The following is a 17,554-nucleotide window of genomic DNA, read 5'->3' on the forward strand; positions in this document are numbered from 1 at the left end:
CCTCACCAGTCCTGGCTGAAAGCATGCAGTCTATCTGGGTCTCCCCCAGGCTAACAGACCCACATGCTTGTCTCCTAGCCTGTGTGTAACTGCATAAATACATGGTACTGCCTCATCCAAATCCTTCCCTCTCAGGACATCTGCAGGATGGTAGTTTAGTACCCTGTTGTCTCAAGACAACCTGCTATTGGCATTTTGTCTTTCCCACTTACTGGCTCCCTCACCTTTGCTTCCTCACCTTGCCTCTGTGGACATCTGTATGCCACATGGCCTCACTGGCTGCATTCAAAACATTTAACCCTAGCTCCTGGATGTGTACCTGGACTAGTGGCTTCCCCTGCTACTGGCAGATTCTCTTGTGGCATTCTGTGCTGCCCACCATGGCTTCCTTTAGACCCATGAGCAGTACTGGGAGTCCTTTTCCTGTGTAGGGCTGCCCTACTTGCCAGGTATAGGTCTCCCTCCTTCCCCAACTCATCTGAAGTAGCACATTGTCTATCAGCTAACCAGATCCTCATGTCCTCAGGCAAAGGGCTAAGAGCTTGTTCCCTCACCAAAAGGTCTGCCAACCCTTCAAATGTGGTGACCTGACATCCACTCACCCACCTATGGAAATAAGTGCTCAATTCAGCAACATATTCACACACACTTTCATCTGCCTTGTGTCTATGCTCACGGAACTTTTTCCTATACATTTCAGGTGTTAGCTTAAACAGTTCTAAAAGACATTTCTTTACAGCAGTATAATCAAAACATGCAATGTCAGACATTTTAGCTAATGCAGTTACAGCTTTACCATGGAGTAAGGGAGTCAGGAACCATACACAGAGCCTTTGGTCAACACCATACTGTTTGCATACCCCCTCAAACATATGAATGAAACTATCAAAATTATTCCCATCTTTAAACTACAGAGGAAATTTACTGACCTTTTTTGCTTCTGGGGTCCAGTTACTCCCTTCCCCATTACCTCCATGACTCTGGTGAAGAGTCAGCATCTCCTTCTCATGCTGCCTCTGCCTATCTTGTTCCTCAGCTTGCAGACATAAGTTTCTTGTCATCTTCAGCCTGTAGATGCCTCAGTCTCTCAGCTTCTTCTAATTCCACATGCCTGGCCTCCAACTCAAGTCTATTTAGCTCCAGCTGGATTTGTAAGTCCACTGCAGAAAGGTTGAGCTGTCCATTCTCCGAGGGAATTATATCTCCACTGCCAGTCTGATTGTCCTCCTGGTTGTTGTTTTCTGATGCAGCTGTAACCAAGGCTGCAATCACGTCTGCCTTAGTCAGGTTTCCATGCACCAGTCCATTAGCCTGGCACATCTCCGTCAGCTGGCTCTTTGTCAGCTTTCCATACTCCTCTGCTGACATGCTGCCTGCTCACCCTGACTAACTAAGCTAACAAAAGAAATAAAACAATTGTGATATGAACTCAGTATTCACTGCATGCCTGTTTTAGAGTACAAAAACACCTTCAAAGCTCACTGTACACAAGCTGCAGGATTCACTCTACCCACACCACTACAAGCTAATTAGTATTTGCCAACTAATTAATATGTGATGTGGATATCCCACCACTGCCAAACACAAATGTGAGGTGGATATCCCAACAACTGCCACCAATTAATATGTGAGGATATCCCAACCACTGCCACCAATTAATATGGGACACCCGTGCCCTGACCCAGTAATCAAGGAGCCTCAATCCTCACCACTAACACCAGAGAGGGCATCTCATATGAGAGGAAAGGATAACAAATACACACAGTAAATGCAATTTCCTTAAGAGAACACAGAGATCACAGTCAGTCCAGGGCTGGTCATTCCCTTGCTCCCCAGGTCCCCAGTAAGACTCCCCACTGGCACAGCTATAGGATCCAGATCTCAGCCTAGCTGGGCAAGCTAAAATCTCCAGCACCCTCTCTGTCCAACCAGTGCGTTGTGACCCTGCCCAAGTAGCAGACACACACACACTTTGAGATATGAGTTTACACAACCACACAGACACTTCTGGGGAAGGCTGGCACAGGTTCTCCAGCTGTGCCCATTTTATCCAGACTATACGGTAGTACCCTGCCACCACCCAGCTAATAATTAGCAGCTACTCAAAGGCCCTTAAAAGGGTGTCTAATTACTACTGTGCAATATTATTATCCAATTGGTAGTATAGCCCAGGGCTAAAGCTATAGGAGTGGCTTTGTACAATTTTACCAAAGGCATACAAGTACTCTAAAGAGCTTAAATTATCTCTACATAAACCAGCCACAGTTAAAAGGTTTTAAAATATTTAATAATAAATTATTAAAACCACAAGACAATACTTTCTACTACACCGTCAGTGCTAGTCAAGAGAGTTTAGAGATCACACAGAAATGCTTAAAATAAATCAGTAGTACAGTTCTGACATCACAGAAAAACACTTAGTCTAAACTTTCTAATTTTAGCTCTCTAAAAGAAAACACGAGTCTAAGATAACTTACATAAAACAACAGGCAGTGCTGAGTTGATGCTTCATAATCTCTGGTTCTCACTGTTTAAATTGCTATTGCAGTTCTGATAAACATTACATCATCTATTTTACACTTTCCTGGAGTTCCCAGGCTACACATTAACTGCATTTACATTCTTAACATCTCCCTTTTGTTATCCTGCAGCTGGTCAGGAACAGAGCAATAAAAATACATTTGCATGTTTAAGTCTAGCAATTTAACTCTTGGTTAAAACAATAGAAATAATTTCTTCATCTGGACTTTTCGGCACAACTGTCACTTCATATGGTCACCACAGGCTTTACCTTGATCATTAGAGTGCACTGTTGTCACATTTATTTCCAGTTCCACATATAACAGTATTTTTTTTGCATTTAAGACAACAAGCCTGTAGTTTTATATTGGTATTTACAAATGATAGAATTATCTGCACATTTCTATCTGTCTAGGCTGGCAGCCATCTCTACCAGTCTTCACACAGCTTACCTGCTCTGACACTTACACCCAGACTATAAGGTAGATTTACTGCTACCAGAACCCCTAAAGTCAGCTACTTTAAGGCTCTTACCAGAGTACTCAATTACACTTATTAAAATGAATACTTATACAAATGATAGTGTTTAACCAAGCAGCAAGACTTTCAGGAATGTGGAGCCACAGTGCCACTAAATAAATACAAGTACTCTCAAAGGTTAAATATTTTCTACAAGACCAGCCACAATGAAAGGTTCTGATATATTTAATAATATACAATTAAAAAAAATGAAAATACTGAATATCTATTTACAATAAACACCAGAGTTTCAGCACAGGAAAAATAAAAACAACACAGATGGAAAGACTCAGACAGATACAGAAAAAAACAACATTTAACTAATCTCACTATATTTTTCTAACTGACTGATGAATTACTGTTTACTAATTACTCATTAAAGCAAGGAAAGGTGAATGTGGATGAGTGTCTTATCAGGTCCAAAAACAGACTGCACACCTCAAATCTCTCACTAGTATTCAAATACAATTTTAGTGCTGGTTACAGAATGACATCACATCTGGTCACCTGACTCTGTCATTCCCACACTACCCTCTAGCTAGAAACTGAGCCAGTATCTAGCACTGACGTGTTATAATACACACATAGAGCTTTAGCTAAGGTTTATTACAGCATCTGGAAACTGTAAAGCAATTTCAAAATTTCTACCCTTCCTGCAGGAATGAACAAGCCATTCTCTAGCATCACAGGGTAGCAATTATTTCATCACTAAGGACAATAGAACAAGATCCCTTCCCAGACTTTTCACAGACATTTAATTTCTGGCTGCATTCAGACTTGTGAGATAAAATCTTTATGGCCTAAACCAAGTCATCTAATTTCAGGCTATTTTTCTTAAGGTTGGCTGGGTTGAGCTTAACCCCTTCCATTCCAGTACCCTCTGATAAAATATATACTTTTCAGTAGTTACAACAATATAGTCTGACATACATGTATATTTATTTGCTGTCCAGCAGGACCCACAGTTGATACATTTTTAACACAAGCTACTTTACAAATACATTGTTAACACAAGCATCCATACAAATCACTTTGATATTCAAATGGCATATAATTCTTTACATAACTCCAGCTAGCTATTCTGGTATATGCTACACAGGCACTGCCCTACTCCTGTGGCTCAGCTGGCATTACATAAGAAATACCACCAAAAAGGATATTCTTCGAGACAAAAAAGATTTCTTCCTACACTTTCAAAAAACCAATCAACAAACTCCACAAAAATTCTGGTCTGGGATAAGCAAACTTTTTCAGCCAGGTCACACTACTACTCCTGACCCAACCGGTTTCAACAATAGCAACTCCAACCTAATCCCCGATGCCTTTAATAACTATTTCACAGATGCCATTCAAACCCTAGCCAATTCTTTACCACCCCCACTGCTTTCCAACCAAATAACTGCAATACTTCTCTACCCACCTTTCAAATACAACCTGTATCTCCATCTCCCATCTGTAAGCTTCTTCAAAAATTGAAACCTTGCACCCCTTCTGCTGACTATCTCCCATCTGAATACCTACAAATTGCTGCAAAAGCCATATACTATCCCATCTCTATCCTTATTAACAGAACTATCTCTGAGGGCAAAATCCCTGCTTTATGGAAAATATCCCATATCATCCCTCTAGATAAAGGAGGACCATCTACTGAGCTCTCTAACTTTCTCCCTATTGCTCTACTCTCCCCATTAGCTAAGATAATGGAAAAATGTATTCACAAACAACTGCTTAACCACTTACTACAAAATAACCTACTGGCAAACTGCCAACATGGCTTCAGGCCATTCCATAGCACATCTACTGCCCTTTTATCCTTTACCGACTCTATATACAAAAATCATAACAATAACTCTTTTTCCTCTGCTCTATTCATTGACCTGTCAAAAGCCTTTGATATGGTTAACCATAACCTACTATTAAACAAACTAAAGGCTCACTCTTGATCCTCAAGCCATACAATGGTTTAGGTCTTATCTGGAAAATAGACAGCAAGCAGTACTTTGGCATAACAATCTGTCTTCACTACTTCCAGTAAATACTGGAGTACCCCAGGGCTCTATCTTAGGTCCCCTACTCTTCTCCTTATTTATTAATAACTTACACATGAACTTACCTCAAGCCACCTGCATTCAGTATGCTGATGACTCCACTTTAATCTGCACAGCCAAGAATATATCCTCTCTCCACTCCCTCACCCAAACTGTTTTTCAGAATGTTGAAAGCTGGTTTATGCAACACTGCCTCCTCCTTAATCCCAAAAAACAAAACTACTGCTTTTTACTCCTACTCATAAATCATCCATTCCTTTCTTCTCTTTAACCTCTAACAATGGTACCAACATCAACCCAGAGACTACAACCCGCCTACTAGGTGTAACTATTGATAATCATCTCAACTACGATGAACACATAAACTCCACTATAAAGTCTGTTAACAGAAAACTTGGCACCTTCTATAGACTAAAACCCTTCCTTACCCCTTCTGCTAGGAAAGCAATTGCCCAGACCCACCTCATTTCCAACCTCTTCTATGCCTCTGTTATATATATATATATACCAACCTATCCAAAAACAACCTCTCTAAACTTTCCACCTGTTATAATAGCATAGCTAGATTCATCACATGTTCCCCCTTTAAAACTCACCACTGCCTTAACCTCAAACAACTTGGATGGCTAGAACTGAAAAGCCTGATACTCTTTCAACAATTACTTATTACGCACAAGACCCTGTACCACCCCTATCCTCACTAATCTAATTACACCATACACTAATCTAGCTACACTACGCTCTGCCAACAAGCTTCTAGTTTCCTCAAATAAAGCCAACAACAAAGCCGGGGATTCACTTTTCTCAAACACTGCAGGAAAATTCTGGAATCAGCTTCCTGCGGAATTATCTACCCTTGCTTCTACTTCTCTTTTTAAAAAACATCTTAAAGAACATCTGAAAGCTCATTGGCTTTGTCCATGTACTAACCCAGACTGACATCTTTTTCCCCTTCTACTCTTAACCCTATCCCTTCTCCTTTAACCTGTACTTCCAAATCATAGTACTACTCTTCCTCTTGAATAACACAATGACTTATATATTCTCTTTCCCATAACTATGACTTGCTCATACCTTCTAGTGTGAATTGTAGAATTGTTTTTAGTTTAGTTTTTATAGAATTGTTTAGTTAATTTCTACTTATACTGTTTAGTATACAAATGTATTATTATAACTGTTCACTAGACCATTGCTTCCTCTGTATTTATTCTTAATTGGTTCTATGTATTGTTAACTTTCTCAATATTCATGCTTGGAGCTTTTCTCCCCGGGCCTCTACTGAAAATGGACATATATCCAGCTAAACTAGCCCGGTCAACAAATGTAAAATAAAATAAATAAATAAATAAATCACACCCCCCTTTGAAGCCTCAATTTAGTTTTTCAAGTGACAATGGAGGAACATTGCTTAAGAGAAATGAATCTGTCTGGGAACACATTAGCTCATACCCTGTCTTGAAAGCCCAACTGCATTGGCATTGCTTATCCCACTATAGTGCTGCACTGTTATGTCATATGCCTGCAACCATAGGCTCCACCTTAATAACTTGAAAATTTTCTTGCTGGCTTGATGTAGCCATGTTAACGGATTGTGGTTTGTAACTACAGTGAAGTTCCTGCCATGCAGATAGGGCTGAAGTTTTTGCAGTTCCCATAGTATGGCTAGACATTCTTTTTCTACAGCTGCATAACATTCCTTCCTAGGTTGGAGTCTATGGCTGAGCTATACAACAGGGTGCTCTTCTCCCTCTGAGGAAACCTAGCTGAGTACAGCCCCCACCCCATGGTTTGAAGCATCTACCTGCACAACAAATTCTTTGGTGTGATCCAGACCCCCTTTAAGCTATCGGAATGCCTGCTTGCAGGTTGTTTTCCACACAACCTTATCTGGCCTGTTTTTCCTCATTAGGTCTGTGAGGGTAGTAGTTATTGTACTATAATTGAGGACAAACTTTCTATAGTACCCCGCTGTCCCCAAGAATGCCCTCATCTGCTTTTTAGTGCAGACCATGCCTGAATAGCTTCCACTTTGGCAGGTTCTGGCCTGATCTTACCACTCCCCACTCTGGGCCCCAGGTAGGAGACCTCTGCCATACCCACCTGACACTTACTGGACTTAATGGTCAACCTGTGCCATTTGTAGTCTGCCCAGGACCTCCCTGACATGGTGAAGGTGCCCTTGCCAGGAATGGCTGTAGATGACAATATCACCCAGTTAAGCAAGGGCATAATCTCCTGCTGTTGACGGATATGATCTATCAGCCTCTGGAAGGTCACCGGAGCATTTTTCATCCCAAAGTGCATCTTCATGAACTCATATAATCTGATAGAAGTCAAAAAGGCTTACCTCTGTCAAGGACACTTGCCAGTAGCCATTGCTCAGATCAGTAGTGGTCAGATACTTAGCCGCCCCCCAGCTACATTAAGGCTTCATCTGTCCTAGGCATGGGGTAAGCATTTGACTCAGTGTGACTGTTTAGTTTTTTGTAGTCCACACAGAGCCTGGTGCTGCCATCCTTCTTTGGTACCAGCACCACTGGGGAAGTCCAGAGACTGCTGGACTTCCGGATTACTCCCAATTCCAGTGTTTCCTGTATCTCCTCCCCATACCCCTCAACCTCTTAGAGCAAGCAATCTGGACAAAGCAATACATAAAAGTGGGACAAAGGCCCAAAAATAGGGAATTTTTTTTAAATTGCTCTTACAAACTTAAAAAGTTGATAGAATAACATGTTTTTGTATTAGCATGAGTTTTCTGAAGAGAATGAAGTCTGTAACTCAACTGAATGTCATTATTTTCTAATGTCAGTCTTTTAATAATTTGCAACTAATTTTCCAGTAAACTACAATTTTATTAAAAATAGACCAAAATTAGGAGGCAGAAGTCTGGGCATTCTGCAAAAAATCTGTACAGCTGAGAGGTATGCTTCCTCCCTCAGAGTCTGTTTGACTCACTCAGGCACCCTGTAAGGGGCCTGTTTGATATGTGTTTGAGGGTCTACATCCAGATGGTGCTGCCCCAAGTGGGTGCACTGAGGTTTCCCAGTGAACATGTCCCCAAACCCCTCTAACACTGCTAGGATTTCTCATACCTAGGTAGGGGATAGCCACTGGGACATTGCTACCCCTTCCACTGAGATGTCAGTCCAAGCCTCACTGAGGAGATCAGTCACCAGATCCCCCTCAAAATCCTCCTGCTACTCACTGCAAACTCTCAGCAGAAAGGCTGCCCAATCATGGTAAGACTTCATCATGTTAACATGATGCAGTTATAGCCCCTGCCTCCTGCCTAGCAGTTTTACCATGTAGTTAACATCACTGGCCTTTTACACCACTTTAAAGGGTCTTTCCCAAGCTGCTTGCAGCTTATTGTGTGTAGACAGGAATGAGCACAATAACCTGCTGTCCCACAGCATACTCTCGGGCTTGAACATTCCTGTCATACCAGACCTTTTTCTGCTGTTGGGCTCCTGCCATGGTCTCCTGGACCAAGCCCATAAGCTCCCTAAGCCTTGTCCTGTGGATAATGACATATGCCACAACAGACTCCTTGTGGGATTCACACTCACCCTCCCACTCATCACAATTCAAATCCAAGGACCTCCCTCACCCTATGCCCATACAGTAACTCAAAGGGTGAAAAACCTGTGGATTCCTGGGGTACCTCTCTGTATACAAACAGCAGATGGGACAAATATTTGTGCCACTCTCTTAAACTAGTCTGCAAATGCCATTAGCATGGTCTGCAGTGTAGAGTTTAATGTCTCTACAAGATCATTAGTCTAGGTGGTAGGGGGTAGTCTTTAGGTGCTTTACCTGGTTGCAGTCACACAGACAAGGCAACATCTCTGACATGAAACTGGCACCTCTGTCAGTCAGTATTTCTGTCTGGAAACCTACCCTGCTGAAAATATTTAACAAAGCATTTGTCACCTTCTTGGCCTTGATGGAGGACAGAGCCACCGTCTCAGGGTATCTAGTTGCATAATCTACTACCACTAAGATATATTTCTTCCCTGTGGAACTTGGGGTACTCAGAGGCCCCACAATATCCATAGCTACCCTTTGAAATGGCTCCTCAATCACAGGCAAAGGCATCAAAGAAAGTTTGGCCTTGCCTCCTGCCTTGTCTACTTTTTGGCACTGCTCACAGGTCCTGCAGTATCCCAGAACCCTGTTAACATCCCTTGCAATCCTAGGCCAATAAAAGTTCTGCATAATACATCTCTTGGTATGCTTTATGCCCATATGACCTGCTAAAGGAATGTCATGGGCTATGGCTAGAAGTGCCAGATGGTAGACTCTGGGCACTACCAACTGCTGTATTACCTCACCCTCTAGCCCTCCCTCAGGGATCCACTCTCTGTACAGTAAGCCTTTCTTGCAGTATACAGAATCCCCTTTTCCTTGAGAATCTGTTACCACCTTAGCTACCTCCCTCAAGCCTCGTAATATAGGGTCAGAGAGCTGAGCCTGTCTCGACTCTGTCTTTGTGACCCTTCACAGCTCCCATTCCACAGGAAGTCTAGTATCTTCTGACAGTGTTGCCTCACTGGCAGCCTGAGTACAACCATTCACTTCTGCCCTTGCAGTCACACTTGTCAAGGGAACATCAATACCTATCAGAAAGGTAAATGTGGATGAGTGTCTTGTCAGGTCCAAAAACAGACTGCACACCTCACATTTCTAACTAGTATGCAAATACAATTTTAGTGCTGGCTACAGGATGACATCACAGCTGGTCACCAGACTCTGGTTCCCACACTACCCTCTCACTAGAAACTGAGCCAGGATCTGGCACTGATGTGTCACAATACACAGATAGAACTTTAACTATGGTTTATTACATCATCTGGAAACTGGAAACCAATTCCAACACTTCCACCCTTCCTGCAGAAATTAACAAGCCATTCTCTGGTACCTCAGGATAGCAATTAGTAGACCACTAAGGACAATAGATAAGGTCTATTTAATCTTAAGATTAAGGTCTAATAAATAAGGACCCTATATTACAATGGCTGTGCCCCTGTACTAATCCTGACTAACTCTAGCTCTTGACACCTGACTAAAAGCTATACCTTAAAACCCAAAGTCTACTTCTCATTTACATCAACAGACCTATATCTCCTTCCTACTATCTTTATATATTATGTTCCTCTTAATCTCCTTTACCCTCTATTACTATACATGACGCTAGTATTCTCTCAGAATGTCACTTGTAACAATATTTTTGTCACAATATTTTACCATTCATGTTATAATTACTGCATTTTTACACTTTAAAACTATGTCTTTTACTCTGTTATTTTCATGTATTTCTTTAATGTAAATTCATTTTAAACTTTGGAGCTTATCTCCCCGGGCCTCTACTGAAAATGGACATATATCCAGCTAGACTAGCCCAGTCAACAAATGTAAAATAAAATAAATAATAAAATAAATAGAGCATGATCCCTTCCTAGGCTTTTACAGACATTTCATCTTTAGCTGCATTCAGACCTGTGAGATAAAATATTTATGGCCTAAACCAACTTACTTAATTTCAGGCTATTTTTCTTACGGTTAGCTGGGCTGAGCTTTACCTCTTCTCATTCAGTATCTTCTGTTAAAATATATACATTTCAGCAGTTACAACAATACAGTCTGACATACATGCATATTTCTTTTCTGTCCAGCAGGACCCACTGTTGATACATTTTTAACACAAGTAACTCTACAAATAAATATTTACATAAGCATCCATACAAATTAGGTTGATATTCAAATTACATATAATTCTTTACAAAACTCCAGCTAGCTTTGCTGGCATATGTTACACATGCACTACCCTACTCCCCCCCCCCCCGACATAGGTGGCACTACCTCACATCATCACAGTGTAATTACTTTTATGAATCTTAAAGGAGGTTTTATGCTGTTTTATGTTGCACAGTCCTATTCCATGGCACATGATGGTTATGAATATGACTGCCATTTAGTATTCTACTTTTTTTGATAATTTCATATTTTCTGTCTCTGTTTGTGTATTTCTCTCTCTCTCTCCCTACAGCTGAGACTTCCTCTACCCTACCAACCAAGTTATTAGGCTCTTACCCTGTTCCTCTGTATAAATATATAACTCATGATGTTTCTGTACACATTCAGATACTCCTTGATGTCTCTATACACATTCAGATACCCCTTGATAATTTATGCCATGCTTATGGTTTTGTGTATAAATTGCATCATTACCCAGCTTTTGACTTGCTCATTTGCTGATGTCATAATGTCTGAAAAATAATTTCAGTAATTGGGGCATATCTGAACTAACTCTGCATTCTCTAATATCTTCTTTTCCTAAAAATGATCTACCTAGTAACTGGTATCCGGATTGTGTGTTATATGCAGATGAAAGAGATGTACTTGCTAAAAGTCCCACTATTGTAACTTTTGTTTCTTTACTACAGAAAAATAATAATACTATTCAATATTCATTAGGGGTTGCTTCATTATTTTAAACTGTGCCAAAAGCAAAACCTTACATTCAGGATTAGACAGAAATTGTGAAATAAATAACTAATAAGATAAAATAAAACAAAAAAACACTTTAACCAAGTTTGTTGATACATTTCATTTCTTAGGATTCTTTTTGAAATCCAAAATGTTTTCAGTTTCATGTTGCTTATGATTTATAGTAATCCATTCATTTTTGGAAAGGTCATACAAAACTAGAAATTGGTTTATGCACATACTTGTTAAACATGATTATCGATCTGTAAAGTGCAGTTTTCAGGGGATCCCTGGGGCAAGCAATTTGAAGAAATATGTAGTAAGAAAAAAAGTAATATAAGAACTATAGAGTTCACTGACATTGATCAGTGTAAATTAGACAGTGCAATTAGGAAAATTTGGCACTATAGATAGCCATAACAGTGAGGATAAAAATTAGCCAAGGAAGTAATATCAGAACTGCATGTGTGATTACATTAGTATATAGAAAATCATTAGATATATGTTTTAATGTCAGGAATAAAAAACATTTTTTTATAAATGAAAGCAAAGAATGCAAAAGATAATACAATACTTCACAGAGAAGAATAGATATTTTGCTAATGAGATTTAAATCTTTTTAATATATCATTATTTGTTAGTAATATCTGAATCAATTTTATTTATACAGAGTGGGCTACATTATATCATTAATTATGCTATTCTATAAGTGCATTATATTATTTGCCTGCTTTGGATTATTATGTAATTATTTATTCCATATGTTGTTCTTCTAAATCATATGGTTTGAAAGTTGGTTATCATTTTATTTTAAAACTTGTTACTCTAGTGCAGTTTGGAAACATCATTGTGACTTTCATACTTCAGCTATTAATTTATCTTTTGAGGATGCAATTATTTTTAAAACCTGTTATTTGATTTGTACTTCACACAGTGATGTAGCACATTATTCATTTATTAAGTTATTTATTCCATATAGTTTGATTGTGATATAATAAAATATTGGATGTAGATCTCTGGACTCACAGCAAGCATTTCAAAGGCTGCTTAAATGAGATGATCAGACTTGAAAGATGTTCAATTAGAAAATAAAAATAACTCTTAGATGGAGGGGCAAAGCCCTCAAATATCACCCAGGCAGGGGGTCCACTCCCTGCCCCATTAATGGAGGGTGCAAATCCCTCCACACCACCCATGCAGGGGGTCCACTCCCTGGTCATTATATACCACTCCAAGGTACCACACCACGCATGCAGTGGGTCCACTCCCTGGTCATTATATACCACTCCAAGGTACCAGATCTCAGACTAAGTTACAATATGCTCAATGGCAGTTAATACTGCTGCTTCACAGCACTAGGTTCTCCAGCTTGGTTCTTGCCTGGGATATCATCTGCATATAGTTACTGGCCACCTTTGTGGCCATTTTGTTTTTGCTGGATACTTTGTTTTCCTTCTACATCCCAAAGGCTCCCATGTAACTCTGAACAGGATGATGCAGATTTCGGGACTTAATAACTGAATTAATGTTTTATGTCTAGCCCATTTAGCCTAGCAACTAAATGTGTAACTAAAATTGCATCTCAGAAATTTGTAATAAAGACTGTTGTATTAGTAGAGAAATCTTTCAGTCAGATTTAATAATTTCTGCTATTTATTCTTTACAACTGCTTGTTAAAATGCACATGTGCATGTTTTTTGTCGATTGATGTTTTCTATGCTTTAGAATGACTGTAGTTAGTCTTTGTTGCAATTAGATAAATAAAACATGAACTAAAATGGACATTTGGAATTTCAAATAAAAATAAAATAAAATAAATAAGAAAAGTATAATACAATTTTCAAATATTCTTGAACAGACTGCAACAATATATTTTTAAATACAAGCAACAAAATATGTATAAATAATAACATAATTGAGTTACCTCTGCATCAGCATAAGCGACTTGTCGATTAATAAATCTGTACCATTTGCATGTATTGCCCTCACAAATTCTCTTGCTGAAAATCTTTTTGCTTGCTTGGTCTGAAACAAAAAAAAAAAAGTATATATATATATATATATATATATATATATATATATATATATATATATATATATGGGGGGAATATGCATAAAAACACTTCACACATATTTCACATACATGCAGAATCTGCAGGCTTGTTCATTCACTATTTGCCTGTTTTAATATGCAGAACCAGCTTGATCTCTGGATGTAGTTTCTCCTTCCTAGTCTATAAAGTTGGTTTATGCAAGTCAAAACATTTTTGAATTTTGATAAATTTCTGCTCCAGCTGTCTTACTTGGAGGTGGCTTTTCTTTATTTATTTGGTATATAAGTAAATCCTTGAGGCACAGGTGCCTTTTTCTAGGGGGTGACTCAGGAGCACTGCCTGGTTAGGTGACTTATATTGGATAACCTTTTTGCTTACTAGCAGAAGGCAATAAGCCTAGCTAGTCTGCCCTTTTAAGTACATTTTATATTCTACCCTCCCTTCATCCCTATTTACCTGTTATCCTTTTCTACCTGCACAAAGTCCTCTTGAATGCCTCTAGGAATACCTGCTCCTCTGTTCATTTTGGTGATCCATTCCATGGATTCATAACTCTTAAGGTGAAACGGTGAAGGGACGGCCATTCATGGCACAAGGTGTCAGGGGGTGGGAGTGGACATGATAGTCAGATTTCATTTGGGTGGTAGTGCAGTGTCACCATTCAGAGCTTCATAACTGATACAGGCAGTACTGGCATGCAAAAATGAATGCTGATACTGCATTCTCACTCAGGGCTGAAGCACTTCAGTGTCTTTTTTTGTCCTTAACTTTGAGTTAAGGGGTCACCAGATCAGAGATCTGTACAGGTTGTCAGAAAAGCTAGCTATGGCTCCATTGCAAAAAAAGCAGTTTTGGACATGCAGGGAGTAATTACTCCCTACAATCTGCAGCCTGTGCTCCCTTCCTATCTCCTTCTTCCTCAGAATGACCTTTTCACATCTCTTTGATGTGATATTGACAGCAATATCTTGCCCCCGCCCCCCATTTCTTTTGGTCTCGAGGCCTCTGGTCATATTTATTCCCCTACATCCCATGGATCTTTCTGGTAACATTTCCATGGATTTCTTCTAGCCACCTGACATCTGTTTCCTTGTACAGACTCCAGAACTGCACACACTACTCAAGGTGTCGCCTGACCAAGGCCGTCTTGTGTGAAAGCATTGCCACTTTGCTCTGGAATCCCACTGAGGATACTTTCCAACATTGTTTCTTGTTGCCATTGCTTTCTGACTACACTCCAGGTGGTCCATTCCTGATGTGATCAATACTCTCAGATCCTTTTCTTGCTCTGTTGTCATCAATTCCATTCCCTCGGCTGATAATTTATGAGCATTGTTGTGGCTTAAATGCAGCACTTTGCTTTTGTTTGCACTGCACTACAATTGTCACCTTTTTGCCAGCTTGCTCAGCCTTTCCAAATCCTTCCTTAGACTCTTTTTCCTATCATCTACTGCTGCACTTATTTTTGTGTCATCAGCAATCGGGTACAGCCAGCAGCATACCTCTCAGCTTGGAAACATCAAAAATCTGGACAAAGGCCCACGAAAAATAGGTACAATTGGCCAAAAATCTGAATGGTGATTAACATAACATTTGCATACATAATTATGTAACCCCACCTACTCCAATGGAATTGTGGGATTCCAATATTCAAACACAAATTGAAGAACAGACAAAATATTAAACACAAAATATAACCAGAACAATGGTGTTTTATTTATATTAACATTTGAACTTGTATAAAACTAAAATGCAATTTTCTTTTATAAAAATAAAATTCTCTGCCACATTAATATTAAATAAAATATAACCAGAACAATATTGTTTTATTTATATTAACATTTGAACTTGTTAAAAAGTTAGAACTTTTACAAAAATGAAGCATATTCTAAAGATATGTTCCCAGTTAGTCATTGTGACCCAGTGACCAAAAACTCTTTTCTGTCTACAAACCTAGCAAATCTGCTGGGCATTGTCTGTACTCATACAAGGTTGCTAAGACCTTGAACTCCTTACCTGTATCCATCAAGTCTATACCTTCTCTTACATCTTTCAAAACTTATCTGAAAGACTTCCTAGCTAAAATGTGGCTATGTTCTGTTATAAACTATATCTCTAAATGTACCTTTCCATTCCTTACACCTCCTTACTCTCCCTTCTTTACTTACTTCCTTGCTGCTATCCAATTCTGTTTCCTGACTTTCTCTCTAAATACACCATAAGCCTGTTTTTCACTCATTTCATATTGCAAGTGCTATTTGTATTAGACTAACTTAACTTTAATTTATCTACAAACTGTCTAAACTTTCTGTAAATAGTAAATGGTTGTCATATAACTTGTACCGAATCTTAAACATCATCTATTTTGTTATAATTATTTAAACTGCAGATGTTTTGTTGTGTTTTTGAAGACTGTAAAATTATTGTTCTTAAAATGTTTTGTAATAATTTGGAGCTTTTCTCCCTGGGCCTCCAGTGAAAATGGGCTTCTACTCAGTTGGACTTTCCCTGTAATCAAATATTAATAAATAAATAAATAAATATCCTTCAGAAAAAAGCAAGCTAACACAAAACCTGTTATTCTAACAAAATTCTAAGTTTATAAGAGCAATATTTAAAATCTATGCCTATTTTTGAGTATTTCTCCCCCCATTATTTAAGCCTTGATCCAGATTTCTTGTGTTAGAAAGTTGAGATGTACTCTAGTAATACTGTCCCAATGTGTAGCGTATCCAGTCGCTGGTATAATAGTCAGTTATTTGATAATGTACAATTCTCTGAATCACACTTTTATTAATTGCAGTTATTATTCTTGGGGGGGTTTGTCCTTGCTATAAGATGCAGTGATATCAAAATGTATTACACTAAGTATAGGTTTATATGGAGATTAAGTCCCCTTCATGGACATTGATGGGACATTGCCACCACAAAGTGTGACTTTGTGTTATATTGCTTGTCATTCATTTTTGACTAACATAGACTTTCAAAGCAATTTCTTTCTAGTCTAATACCATGGTTCTTTAGTATAGAGTTCTGGGTGAGGTTTGGTGTCAATAAACTTTATTTACAAAGGAAGTATCAGTATGCAAAAAATAACCTACACTAGAATTGTCAGCTGCAATGAACTGTAACTATAAATGTAGTTTTCCACAGAGACAGTGAGCCACTGATGTACCTTACCCATTCCTGCCCTCTATCCTGAAACCCAACTGCTTGCCCAGCAAACAAAAAGAATACCGAACCAAAATGTACATCAACAGTAGAGTTTGCATCTTAGAAATCTGATAAAAATCATTAACATAGAAGTTTTAAAGTGGTATTGTAAAATAAGCCTTGCATACACATATGGCCTCCTATATTAAAAGAGCACATGCAAAGTAAAGTAAAGAAAGTAACTTAACCTTCTAAATACACTAAGATCATTAACAGTCTCTGCAAATGGAATTATGTTCAGTACAAAATATTAGCTGAACTTGTAATGATCAAAAGAAAAATGTATATAAGCAGTGCATTGCTTAAACAAAGCACAGATCTATCTAACAAATGTGCTCGCACACACACACACACACACACACACACACACACACACATAGGGCATCCCCTGAAAATGGACATTTCCATCTGGACACTCTTGTGTCGGTTAACAATGTAAATAAATAAATTAAATTAAAAAGCAGCACTGAGGCTGTATAATATTTTAACAAAATTAATAATAATATAATAATAAATAAAATAAAATTGCAGCAGTGATTCCACCTATTTAGATGCCAAGTCTCCTGATGACATGTATTTTTGTTTTTCTTTTCAGGAAAATCTGCACCTTTGGCTAATAGAAATTATATGTTTTTGCTGCAAACCAAGTCCAAGTACTACCAGAATGAATAACTGGCAGTCTTTGCATAGAAATTTAATCATTCTTTTGGT

The 17,554-nt window shown here is 38.7% G+C and overlaps 1 protein-coding gene across 1 annotated transcript in view; it reads right to left on the minus strand.

Moving 5' to 3' along the window:
* LOC122813684 (lectin-like) overlaps positions 1-17,554 on the minus strand; it is a 318,203-nt gene that overhangs the window by 143,794 nt on the left and 156,855 nt on the right. The window contains exon 3 of the mRNA XM_044086137.1: positions 13,501-13,601. Coding sequence (XP_043942072.1) covers positions 13,501-13,601 — 101 coding nt within the window. The remainder of the gene's footprint in view (positions 1-13,500; positions 13,602-17,554) is intronic.

This window comes from Protopterus annectens, chromosome 1.part1, assembly GCF_019279795.1.
Source record: "Protopterus annectens isolate FY-2018-M chromosome 1.part1, PAN1.0, whole genome shotgun sequence".
Taxonomy (NCBI): Eukaryota; Metazoa; Chordata; order Ceratodontiformes; family Protopteridae; genus Protopterus; species Protopterus annectens.